Here is a 14292-nt window from a genome sequence, read left to right as displayed (position 1 = left end):
TGAGCTCAAAGCATAGCTCTGTGCTCATCTAAAAAAACTCAAATAAGGTACTTTAGTATGGGCTTATTTGGTTGTTTTAAGATTCTAGACAGATTCAAATCTGGCACTAATGACTTCTCTCATATGCTATTGTTGTTTTTGTTGCTTACTTTAAATAAAAATATTTTAAAAATAAATCAAAAGTAAAACAGTTTGATTTAGATTTGACCACTGTTAACCTGAGGGATGGTCAAACACACTGACTCACTACAGCTGTTGTTGCGTTTTACCTCCAGAAGATGGTGACATTCCCCCACTCATGACGTTCTTTGTTATGTGCTGCCCCACCCTGGTTTCCATGCACTCACATAAACACTGTGACTGAAAAAAATTGAAGTTGATCACCGAAACAATTCTGTTTTTTACCGCAGCACCTACAGTATTCACATTTCCAATTATGACAGATATCCAATGATGTTTATTCATATGTGTATTAGCTGAGTGTGCACACCTATCAGTCAGGAGGATGGCATGCAGAGACAAGCAGCACCATAACGCAGTACCACAAAATGCACACAATGAGGTATTTGTACATCTCCATCCTGCAGTCACTTGTCTTCTAGCTGAACCAACCATGCACCTGCATGTATAAGGATGCAGCCATTTTATTGTCATTCCGCAACATGTTGTGCATGAAAGCAAACGGAATTTAGATCCCAGTGCAGGTAATAGCAATTTGTTTTGGGTTCCCCCTTTCCAGGCAAATTAGCATCTACTTTGGGAACAGCGTTGTGCTTTAGGGTCTGCCACCTCCCTATGCTCCTATCAGGTTATATATTTTCAAAATATTTTGTGTTCCTCTCTCTCTCTGTCCACAAAGGAGCCAATTCCTAATCAGTATGCACTTTATTAACCCACCTCCACTTGTAGAACTCTGCATCCATCTTGTTACACTGATGCCTACATCCAACCACAACCCCTCGAACCAACAGCACCAAAGACTAAGGCCAAATTGGGAGGTTATGTTATGTTGTGCGGTGTTGGTCTCTTTTGTTTCTTCTCACCAGATCTGACACTCATCTTGGTAACGAAGTCTTGTTTTCGCAGCACTCTGGCAGCTGCCTTGTTTGTGAGGACTGACAGAGAAGATGAAAACAATGAAATACCGTCCTCTGACATGTTAGATAAAAAAGAGATGAAAATTGGGTTGCCCATTCTTGCAATTCCATCTTATCTGGAAGAAATAAAGTCTTAAATTAGGAATCGTACACCAGGATAATCAACGGGGCTGTCACACTCACTTATGTGCTGTCTGATACACCAAAGTCAGTTTTATGTCACAAACACAGAAAATTGGTCACAGATGAAATAAACATCATCAAAGCTCATTGTTAACCCACACTTCATCCACTGATACAGGAAGAGATGCTGTCCAACACAACCTATGGGCGTAACTAATTATCAACAAACCATTTAATATTTACTGTCATTCCAAAAGGAGATCACACAGGCTTTAGTTATTCGGTTTGCTTATTTGCAACGTTTTAGCACAGCACACAGATTTTGGAGCCTCTTCAAACATGCAAACCTTCAGCAAACTTTCACAGGAATAAATATGCCAGTGTCAGGAGAAACACCTTCGTTATGGAGCGTTATGATGCAATATATATATATATATACCAAAAGGGAGTCATTTCTGTGGCTTTTGAATTAGGAGAAGCCAGAGAGGAGATGCTTCCAATTCATCTGAGTTTAGCTGGGATCCTCTGGCTGACATACCCGGTCTATAGTTGCAGGTTTTGTTGTTTTTACTCCATTGCTGGCACCACTAAATGTTCCCAGCATGTCACTCTGGCTGAACTGAACTAATAATGATGTATGGAGTAAGCTGAATGTTCATTTTTCATCCTGAATCATTGAGATCCTCTAACCACATATCGTCACAATCACACTCTACTATCTCATCATTATTGATTGTGCCTCAGATGGGTATCTTGTCTAATATGTCAAAGGATGAAGGAACTATATTCTCTGTGTTGAAACAAATACCGGTCCCACTTTTGGGAATTTTCTCAGACAATATTAAAATCCTGAAATATTTCCTGCATAAATATGTATTTATAATATACAGGATAACTTTTGTTTGGTTTCAAAGTCGAGACGAGGGTGCAGCTCATGAATTTACTGAGCACAGATTTGACGATGACTGACAGCGAGGTTACATCCACATGACAACTTACCCGTGATGGTAAAGATCGGTCCCCATCTTTTAATTGTGTATTTTAGTTTGTTAATCCTCTGGAGGAAACGTACGTAGACTTTCAAGTACATCAATTAATTCTCAAGGATTATAGACGTGGTTGTCTTCCCTACTTGTTTGCGGTTGCTCTTATAATTATCCTCTTCTCAACACAATTTGCACGCCCTCACAGTATAGACATCCACATAATTATGGAAAGCTAGTCAACTGGGGTCTATTGACCAATTAGTGTATTGCATGGCTTATTCTGTGTGCATTTTTAATTCACAGTGGTGCTGGTGATTTGAACAAATACTAAAAACTCTTTTTTGGGAAATATTTTTGTAAAAAAATAAAAAGTTACTGCCTTTTTCTGACATTGAAATATATACGAACATGTTGGCTATTTCTGTTGGAGTTTCTTCTGAGTAAGACCATAATGTGTTCCAGCTGAATACCTACAGACACTGTGACCTCTTTGTGTCACCTCGCATGTAGTACGATGTTTCAGTCCCGCATGGAGTTCGGAGCCTGACTGGGTGGGTGTCGGGGGTTTGGTGGACGAAAGCTACACTGTCCTTTTTGTCTGGGTGAGTGCCCTTTTCAAATGGCAAATTAAAACATTTTTCCTTATTTGTCAGCTGAATCACCTTACTGAAATAGAAGAAATGTCATGAATGATAAAGATTTCAAGCAACACCTTTAGTTTTGCTTGATATTTAAAGGTGATTGGAATACTTTCTCATCTTGAGCTACGTTTCTATCTACAAACCACGTGAGAGGAATATTTGATAAAATCTTAGTCAAAGTTATTAAAATGAACTTTCTGTTGAATCCTTCGCAACCATGAGTAGACACGGAGACATTCGGACAAAGGTCGCCAGTTAATCTGGCTACCAGCTGATCCATTGTTTTGGAAAGTTGAACACATTAAGAGAAAACTTGTTTGTTGTGTTTTAGAGTTCCCTGTGAAGTGTGATATACAAAACCTCCACAAACTATTACTCCGGTACCAACTGGCATGTGGATCCAGTCCGAGGTCCTCTCAAAGTAGGTCATGCCAGACGCCCGTTTTTAAATGTTGCACATGCTTACCACCTGTGTGAATCACCTCAGTGGACTTCTCCACTGCGAGAGCAGTCGCATGAAACTCCTGAACTCCCCACTTAATAATGCGCAGAGTGAAGCCAGCTCTACAAAGGAGCCTGACCTAGAAAGAGTGTATCTACAGTTTCTTTCACTACCTGCAGGCTACAGCCATAGGGACTAAACTTATAGGTTTTCAGCAGCAACAGCCAAGAACACAGGAGCATAGACTGTGAGGTCTTGTGGTTGCATTGAATGCCATAATGCATTCATATTTATGCAGAATTGAGCTCCGTCAGGACCGCCGGTTGCCACTTATCCTCATTTGGCATCCCAGAAGAATTGCCTGTTTTGGGGTCAGCTTTTGCATGTGCAGATACTCTTAATTCAGCTGAACATCTGTGATATTAGCCACTCATTTGATGACTCTAGCGACTGCCAAGTCGTAGAACTGCTTTTTTTTGGCATTGGGCAGATAATTGTTAACATCCCAGCTGCTCCTGCAATCATCATCTCATTTGTGGGAGATTGTAGAAACACCAGCAGCCCTTGAGTACGACCACAGAGCTGATGCAGAAAGGTTAAAGGCCAGCTGTCCTGTGCCAAAGCGCAGGTGTTTGATGCCATGCAATAGCCAACACAGTAAGGGCACAGAGCGAATGTGGGTGAACTAAAATAGACGTGTTCATTTCTGTGAAACACTCCAGTGGCTTGAGTAGAGGCTGTACAAAAACTTGTAGAGGAATTTTATGTTAGGAAGTGCTTTGATGACAACTTGGGATGTGAGACCTCAGTTAATATTGTACATTTCTAATCTTCTTGGTTTTCTATGGCCACGATCCAAGTCCAATCGGATACATTGACCGTATACACGTATCGCATTCAAATTAGAACTGTGAACTAAATTTGGCACACCTTTTTGTTTTACGAGCTACTTGATCCAAATACTTAAGGTCCTGGTTCAGAATTTAAAGCTCAAATCAATAATCTGATGAATGACGTTTAAGTTTTAGAATGCGACTCCTGAAAATGAGATGAGCAAGAGATGAGCAATAGAAAGGACGTAGTGATACAAGAATGTCTGATGTAATTTATCTTTAAAGGAGCTATATTTAACATTCTGAATATTAGATATGAAATCGTTGTTTGCTGCTATATTAAAGATATAATGGAGTAATGGCTACCTGAGCAGAGAATGAACTGTGTGCGTTGTTACCCGAGCTTCTCCTTGCTTTATAGCCGGATACGTTTATATCTTTTAAAAAAGAATCTGTTTAAAAAACAAAATGAATGAAATTAATTATTTTCCCGCTACTTTCATTTATATTTTTCATGGATTAAATTAATAAAATACAACATGTTATTTGGTTTGTGGCTTGTGAATATTTCGACCTGCAGACAAGCACTCCTGTCTGTGACCACCGGCTGTCTTTTAGTTGAAAACATAACCGTACGTATGTTATATAGGAGTCACACGTTGAAGACCATTGGCACTGAGTGTTTTGCAGATACAGCACAGTTAATAAGGACTTCGTCCTTGACATGGGATTTGGTGGCATTATGTTTCCAAAAGTTGATGTTTTCGGCAATGTAAAGCAGTTGCATACCAGTTTGTTCCATTGGTTGTTGTTTGAGAACTTTATTGTGCAAGCATGTGCATGAACTTGGACTGCATGCATTTGACTTGCAACAGCAACGCAGCAAAGGGCTCCTACACAACAAAAATAACTTTGAGGAGGATGACAGTGGAGAATATCTTCTTTTTATCGAACCGTTATTTGGCTGCCTTTCATGCTCATTAGTTTCAGCCTGTCTGAATCATTCTCTCAACCTGGGAATAATACGGTGTAGTAATGTGTCAAGTACAAATACAGTCCACCCAAAAACTTTGGAAATCATTATTTTTCCCTACCTTGTTATTTCCTCTTGACCCAGAAACTAAATATGTTCAAAAGTATTCGTTCAAGACAGTAAATTCCACTTGAAATGTGGCCAGGAAAGCCCAGTTAAATATCATGCATTTTAGAAACAAGATGAGTGGACGTTTAATGAAAGAGCATTTTTGAGATGACTGTATAATGTTTTTTGAGTGGAGCATACATCGCCTGCTGTGTTCAGAGCACCAATACTCTGCTGCTGTGAGGCTACAGACAGCTGAAGTGAATGTCCTTTTTTTAGGGGGCTTTTATTCGGTTATATGACAGGTGTCATCCCTTCCACCACAGTCTGCTGAGACAAGATATGTGCATAGAACATAATGCAAACTGAATAATTTAAGATGGCAAAACTGTGTGAGCTGGAAAATAAAGTTTCTTCCCACTCTTGGTATGGAGAAATGTGCAGGAAACTTCAAACTTTAAAAAATGACTATCGTTGCATACAGTCACAGTGTGTCTTGCTCAAGGACATGTTGACATATGCGGCAAGGAGGGAATCCAACCGGCAACCTGCTGTATCCCTTAGTCGCCCCACATCCACTGCTATTGTTTGTTTTGTACGTCTAATACCTGCAAAGACAAGTGAAGAGCGATGGGAGACAATGCAATTAAGTGTAAGAAGATATTTGCATTTTCACAAATTGTGCCTTTTGGAAAAGAAACTTCAATCACCACCTTTTTTAAAACAGATTTTTTTTTTAGTTTTTTGATTCAGTGAACCATAGGAATTAACTTTATTCTTTACTTACTAAATATTCAACACATCGTATATTATCCATAAATGCATACTGAGGACCTTGAAGGATGAAAGCATTGGTCCTAACTGTGCACTGCATCATCAAGAGAGTAAATCTACCTGGAATCAGATGACTGATAGAAGGACTGATTATGGTAACGGTAAACATAACCTTTCATTTGGAGATGTTTGCAAATTATAGCTTAGAGGGATAAAAGTTACAACTCTGACATCATTCTGCCATTTGAGCATCGTACACTGATTGTAATGACCTATCTGGACTTAAACATCAGTTGCTGTCTCATTGTCTACCCCTTTATTGTGATGGAGATGGAGACTAAAATGTAGATAAAATCCAACTTTATCAAGCAACAGCCTTTGGTGGCAAGTTTAACACTTTCTTGTGCGTTACATTCCTGTTTGGACCTTAATTGCAGCCCTCTTCCATATGGTTTTGTGGAAATTTAAATGAACTGATGATAAAAAATAATATATATACACGATGGAACCGACACCATGCCTGTCACATTGCTCCAGACAGCATGTTGTGTTCTGACAAGAACACTAATATGTACGAACTATTCGAACCTGTAGCTTTTTCATGTGTTGTAAATGTTGTGAAGTGATGAACAACATGAACATGAATGTCTTTGAGGAGTTTCCCTCGAGCAGTTGGCACTCTTAGCTGATGAGCAACCAGCAGCCTTAAAGTTTTTACCTTTTTAAATAACAAATTAGAACACCGACCACTGAAATCAAAGTATAACGCTCCAATAACTTTTATAAAAGTATTCATTTTTTAATTGATTTTAGTTAAGGCAATCCAATAGAAAGCATTTCACAACCCATCATATGACAATAATCATGTACAATAAAAACCCATTTAAAGAAAAGTAGGGAATCATGCAAATCAGAAAACTCGAGGTATAAACAATGGAGAGATTGTGGGATTCGACTAAATTAATATAAAAAAGTTTTGACTGTAACACGCTAATTAAGCTACAGTTGTGAGACAAGAAATGTTTGGAGAACCAGGCACAAGAGAGAAGAAATAGCAAACCGTCCACAGAGCTTACTGCCTTGTGTGGCACAGACATGCATGTAATCTGGTTGGGCTGGTTCCTATTATACAGATGGTGGCACTCTTTTATGTACCCCAAGAAAACATGCAGTCAACCCATCACACCAATACATCGGGATGTTAACAGGTCACCGTAATGACATAATGGACAGGAGCGATGGCTTGTCATACAAACTCCAAAAATAGATAAATAAATATCTTCAATACAGTAATATTGCCAAAAATATATCAAACATATACAATGAGCACTCCTCGTGAGGATAAAGTGCTGTTGGGATCTCTTTGCAAACCAGCCGTTCATACACTTTACATCTAATAGAAGTCGACTCGTATTTTTTCACTCGTAACTAAGAAAAGAACAAGGATTGACAAGCAAATGGCTGTTTTGACCACCATCAAACATTTTCCTCTCCTCCACCCGGGAGCCATACCTTCCACCTGAGCTGATTTTCAGTACAGGACTTAATGAGATGCAGTGACTGCCTTTCACATGATGAAGACCTTTTAGTTTGCTACATTAGACATTTTGAATAGAACCATTTTAGCTCAGATTAATTCTGCCTCGCTATGTCAGTAGGAAACAACCCCTTTTACAGTCTATTATACACATTGTAGCATTGTTTGTTTACTCTCTACTACAGCAATGAAGGGAGCATGAAGGTTAGAATAGTAAACAAAACCAAGTGAAACTGGAATAATACTAAAAGAAGAGACAATGGCCACTGTGAAAGATTGACACGGATGGAAAAAGTAAGATTAGGAAGCAGTTTATGTTCATGTGATGCTAAAAAAAAAAAGATGAACAAGATACAGCCAAGATACAGCTCTGTGAGGCGGCACGTACACAAAGCGTTGCGTTGGGCTAAATGCTAACATCAAGATGCTCACAGTGACAAGAGGAAAAGTCAGGGAGTCACCGCAGTCTTTAGGATACATTTAAAGTTTCAGGACAAACCATACAATAGTTGTGGAGAAATTTCTGTCCGTCCAAAGTGTCCAACATTTGCATCCCCACAGCCCCACTGCTATTGTGGTTAAACATTCAATAAGGTAAATAAAAGAAGAATCTGCATCCCATGGAAATACCCTTATTTATGCAATATTTGTATGGCTGTCTTTAAATTGAGCCTTTCTTTGCCTACTGCATGGTTTTTAAGTTGGGTGTCCTGTTCCTTTTTGTGGCTAGCAGACGATGTCACTATGAACAATGAGAAACAAAACAAACTGGAAATAAATAGTTAGTGAAAATTGATCAGGAATACGATGTGATCTGTCAGATGACAGGCATGATGGAAGAAAAGAGTGTTACAAAGTATTCTGCACTTTTATCAATCTCTTCCTTGTTATTGTTATAATCCTCTGTATGAACCCTTTTGTTTCCTAATCATGGATCATATTCCTTCAATTTCCAAAATTTTTACAGTATGAGCTCTGCATTTGTTTAAGGCAACAGGGATTGCTGTCAGGGATTGCTGTTTCATCATTGTGCGAGGACGCATCATCACAAATGACAAGCTTTGTTACTGATGCGGTGAAATTGGATCTGCCACTTGAAAGCCAGTTTGCTTTGGTTTCTTCACACTAAACTGATGTCACAGATGGTAAGATACATAAAGACAAACTAAGATTAGCACAAACGGATCCCTCTTTACCCTGTGGTATAAACACATTGTTAGTGTTTACACATGAGAGAATTACTCGTATGCTAGATGTAGTGCACATAAATCCTAAAGCTCTGGAGACCACTTGTAAACTGTCTCCCGCCAGAGGCTTGCACTGCTGCAAGGACTGGGCTGTAAGAGGAACACTCGCTATGATCGCACCAACTTCCAGTGTAAAGTCTATGACGACGGAGGTGTTGTGGCTGCTGATGCGTGGCCGTTGGGGACTTACGGATTTCCACTGACATGGTCATCTTTGAGTTGCAGAGGTGGTGTGTTTGCAACCGAATCGGGGCCGGATTAAGCTGCCATTGGTACCTGGGGCAGGAATTACATGTGCGCCCTAAACCAATAAACATAGCAGTGCTCCTACATTGGAGTGCTACCTGTGCCCTATGTTTGCTGTGTCAGTTCATCATATTTTGATAAAATACACATTTATATCATTAATATGTGACATGTACACAGCACAGGTATGAAATGAGAATTCAATCTACAAGACTTAGTAACAACCATTGCCTTAAGACCCTCACTGTCCGTGTATATTGTGCTTTAGTGGTGTATATAATAGTGCATTTTTAGTGGTTGTTGCCCTCTTTGCCAGGTTGACTACAGCTATTAACAGTGTTTATGACATATTTTGTTGCATTTTGTGGCCTTTATTTCTTTTTCCTCTTTAATGGTCCGTCTTTTACTTATATGCTAACTTTATTTACGAAATATTACCAAACAAATGCATTTCTTTGTGGATTATGAAATCAGGTTACGAGTAATTGGTTAATGTACCTCTTGTGCAACATCATCCTTTGTGATGGAAGTCTATCCTTACTGAATGAGATCCTTTCACTCAAAATGATTAAATACAATTCAACCTGGTAGCATCATCATAATACTGTCCTTGGTATAGAGACAATTTGTGCTTCTTATTTGCAATGACTTAAATAATTGGTCCCACTTCAAAACAGATCTATTAAATGTCCATGCCACTCGAAATAACATTGGAGAATATATATACTGGGATATGGGGAATTAACTTCTCATACAACATGCTCTTATAAACATTTACTTAATAAAGAAGAGTGGAGGTGACACCTTAAGGTATGAAAAGCCTGATTTAAAGTTGGTAACGTAATAAACCGTAAACTACACATCTGCAATTTCTCCTTAATTATAACCGATGCATTAGCAGATATAGAGATAATCCCCAAATACAAAAACTAATTTCCAGAAGGGAAAAAGGTGACTAAAAAATATCACTGCATTAGGCCACACCAAATACTGATGAGCAAGGCTTAGGTCAAAGATCACACATCCTGATACAATTGGAGAAACAACCACAGACAGGCACAAGTTTAAACCACAACATGACGTTTTTGAACCAACCTGCTGTCAAATTAGACATGAAACAGTCACTGCCTCAGTGTTGGATTCAAAGTTTGAGCCTCTCTTTAAGAGAAATCATCCAAATGAATATATCACAGAGAAACACCCCCCAAAAAAGCTGCTCCAATAGTCACTGGGAGTATACGGCACAAAATTCAACACCCATTTCCTAGTGCGTCACCTCCTGTTTGCACCAAAACAGGAGGTAGAGAGTTCCTGACTTTGAGTGGCTGCTGCATGCTGTCAGTACTCAGTGAAAAGTGAAGACGAGGGCTTCAGATCTGTGTGTGGTGGTGTGTCTGTCCGGGAGGTGTGTAGGGAGGTGGCGCTGGGTTGGGTTTGATCCCCCTGCTCTTCATGTAAGAGATTAACTGGTCCGGGATCTCTGCTAGCACATCTTTAGCGAGCCGAGCCATGCTTAACACGTGGTTGCCTGTCCGGTCCATGTAATCTCTGAAGGGAACAAACTGAGGAAGAAGAGCAGAAGGAGGAATATCAATATGTTGATATTCAGGAGTAACTTCCCAAAATGATCATTTGTGTATCAATTACTCACACTGTGTTGCCTTACATTTTTTGTCTTTCATGCGTCAAAGAACAATGTATCAAAAAACGGCGAAAGGTCTCGAAGAATTAAATAGGGATCTCGTTAAACAACAGCAAAACTAAATCGAAACATCCGTTTAGAAACACACTCCTGCAGTATAATCCAAGTCCTGGTTATCAGTCGTATGCTGACTACTTCCCAAACACATGCATCTTCGCTAAAACCTACTAAAGCACTTCTGCATAAACAGTCTGAGCGAGTACTGTTTATGTGGAAGTATTTCTAAATGGTAAGGTTTTAGCGAATTCTTTGTTCACCAAGGAGGCATTAGAGAAAAAGAGAGTTTTCTTCACAACTTCAAGCTTAACACTTGGTGAGTAATTGGTAAAGCCTACAAGTGATCATTTTGGTGGTGAAATATTCCTTCACTGGACTTGAAAACATCTGGTCGAGCATAATTCTATCTCGGGATTTTGGACTACTGTTGTAGTGATTCCTGAAAAGCTTTAATACTTTTTGACAATGTACACAAATAAGTTTTGGAAGCAAGTTGGCATACTGAATGGAAAAATCCAGAAGCCCCTGTGCAACATTTGCCTGATCCTGCAGGCTTTAGTATGCTGATCTGTCACTAATCCTGCACTCTGGCTCCCCTCAGGAGTGAGAGGAAAGAAATGAGTCCAAGTGAAAAGATACGTTTTTGTCCTGATCGAATTTCTTTGGATTCCCTCTTTTCTATTATTTGTCATCGCGCATCGATGTTTCCCCAGGAAGATGTTCAGCAGAGGTGGTAAGCCGCCCAAACCCTGACATCTCTGCTATAAAACATTTAGAAAACCCTGCACATTTGCCCACTATTCAGTTAGTTTAGTTTTGACACCACAGTCAGTTGAAACATCACTTTCTGTGAATAAGGCACATGCGGTTTCCTAGAGTGACATATAATATGAAACTTTAAAACACGCTTGTCGCCATGGGAATTCGCAGGAAGCACGCAGATGTCCTAATCTGTTCGAGAAGCCGACAGATGGTGCTTTGTCAGAAACATTACAAGCACAACTGAGGCAACAGCATGAATTTAAAACGCAAATGTAAAGCTGTGACACAGTACCTATACTGTGAATCCCTGTTGCCTATAAGTGGTGATCTGTATCTCATGGCTAGAGACTGCATGAGCCCAAGCTTGATAAATGTCTATCGACTGTATTGTCTGTTACCTGAAGGCTGTGCTGACATTTTTGACTTTCACGATGTAAAGGGCAGTCACCTGAACAATGTCTCTCTCTGCCAGTTTCCCCCGCGATGAGATCCTGATGTCATCACCATCCAGCTCCACCATAGCTGGAAGACACAAGGTCACACACGCATGCATGGATGCACACACACACACACACACACACACACACACACACACACACACACACACACACACACAGTGTGTGAAGTAAGCACACACGGGTGTCTTTAGGGCAGAGACAAGGTTGATACACTACCGGTGCACAGGTTTAGTTATCATATAAGTCATATTAATCGATATCTTTTTGTTTTAGCATTAGTAAAGTAGAAAGGGTGTTGAGCTGCAGAGCTTTAATCGGTCTTCATTGCATGTCTAATTGACTAATAAGTCCTTTGTTATAGTCTGTGCAATTTAGAATCATCTGTACTAAACACTGTAAACCCTGCAATTAACCTCAACCATTTATTCTACAGCTATGCCCGCATTCACCCCTGCAATCCTTTCTCTACTGACTCAAATGAGTTTGTACAGTGATTTTCTCCCGGGTGTTTCTCTGAATTGGAGCCAGAGAGGTTAATGCTGGCTGTAACAGCAATAGACTGTGAGTTGTAGGAATTAACATGTCAAATATTGGCCCATGTTTTAATCTGTTTAACTGCCTTGATTTATAAAGATGAACGTGAGAATATAACACTACTGATGTTTTAAAAGATGTTTTCTTTTACTGTGGAAGCTATCTGTATGTCTCTGCCCTAACAAAATTACCATTACCATTAAACATTTAATGCAGCAGGCAAAAATAATAAAGTCACCCTACCGTCAAACTCAGCCTGGCCCACTCCAACTATGATGATGGACATGGGAAGCTTGGCACCCTGCAGAGAAATCGAAAAAGAAAGGATTTTTCTTTACAAACAAAATGTTCACATTTCTTTTAGTAAAACAGTAGGAGAGACGCTTGTCCAAATCGCCACCGACCTGAAGGGCTCATTACATTATGTCAGATATCCTAGCCATTATATGCTCACCCACATAGATCACAACCACGCTAATGTTCTGTATCACGCTTTAACCAGCTGAATGACCTTTAACTAATGCCTCCAGAGAGAAAAAGAGACAGGAAGTCAGAGAAAGTCAGCAAAATAGGGAGATGCTGCAGCAGAAACTTGTTTTTGTCTCTGCTTTCCTTATCCCAGATGTTTTATGTCCCGAATTCCAATTTTCTGTCGTATGAATGGCTCTTATCTCTGGATGACACGCACTGTATTTGCCCACTGGATGCTGGTTATCAGGCTGGGGAGTGGAGATTAAACTCACTGGCAACACTAACAGCATCCCCTGAGATAGTGGGACAACAGGTCATATCAGTACTGAAGCCGTTTCAGAGAAAACAAACAATCAAATTTGACCTGACCTGCAAAAAGAGCTGTGTTGTGACATTATACACTCTAAGAAGCTGCTTAAGGCTCAAAGGAGAGAACAGGTCACAGGGAGGAAGACAAGTGTTGGCGGACACCTTGATGAGGTCTTAATGAAAGGTGTGGCATTCGTGAGCTGGGAGAGGAGGGAGAGGGAGAAGGTGCAAACTTCAATCAGTACAGCGACCATCCTCAGTCACCCGCCCAGCTGCTCCCAAGTCACATCTAAGTCAGATAACGCTGCTGTCAATCTCTCTTCTGTGGAGGGTTACCGTCTCCAAACAAAGGCAACATCTAGATTGAAAATCCGTCAAAAAGCAAAAGATACCAACATTTATGAAACACATAGGACTGGGAAATGAACCATGTTGACCATCTTAGTTTAGTATGTTAGCATGCTAACACTTGCTAATTGGCATTAAAACTAAAGACAAGATTAATCTTGAAACCCAAGGCTATCGGCCTGACGACGGATAAGCCTCCGGGGGGCAAGGGGCTAATTTCTGGGGTTGAGGTGTGGCCGGCGGATAAGCAAAGACTTCCTTTTCCATGCGCTGCTCATTGTTTACACTCCGATTAGCAACTTGAGATGCAAGACTGGAGTTGGAGTTGAAAAACGGCATGTACTACTACCTGATTGTTTCACAAGAAGCCAGTTTCCGAGCTAATTTTAAACCAATGAAAAACGAAATCATCGTCAGACTACAGCCGATGGATTCCCAGATTGCATTGCGGCCAATGCGTTTCCCCTCTTTTGCGCCCCACACAGACTATTAACCTGCATCCAACCGCAGCTTTCTCCAACAGGATTAGTTAACACTACGCGGACTACAAATGGAAACCAGACCGCTTCCGATACCAAAATCTTGTCGCGAGATTAAGGCACGACTGATGGAAATGACATTTGACCTGATGGGGACAACAGGTAAAAAAAATGTAATTCGATTTAATAGGCAAATCAGTACACCTATATTGATTGAATCTAAAC

General features: G+C 40.1%; 1 protein-coding gene across 2 annotated transcripts in view; it reads right to left on the bottom strand.

Annotated features, from left to right (window-relative positions):
- Window positions 1–10377: 10377 nt before the first annotated feature.
- Window positions 10378–14292, bottom strand: part of cpne5b (copine Vb) — a gene marked incomplete at both ends in the record, with an annotated part of 89812 nt that continues 85897 nt past the window's right edge. For both annotated transcript variants that reach the window (XM_079265413.1, XM_079265412.1), the window contains 3 exons: window positions 10378–10569; window positions 11917–11990; window positions 12704–12761. In XM_079265413.1, coding sequence (XP_079121539.1) covers window positions 10378–10569; window positions 11917–11990; window positions 12704–12761 — 324 coding nt within the window. The remainder of the gene's footprint in view (window positions 10570–11916; window positions 11991–12703; window positions 12762–14292) is intronic.

This window comes from Melanostigma gelatinosum (assembly GCF_949748355.1).
Source record: "Melanostigma gelatinosum genome assembly, chromosome: 3".
Taxonomy (NCBI): Eukaryota; Metazoa; Chordata; class Actinopteri; order Perciformes; family Zoarcidae; genus Melanostigma; species Melanostigma gelatinosum.
Note: the sequence above shows the minus strand (reverse complement) of the source record. Positions and strands in the feature narration are given on the sequence as shown.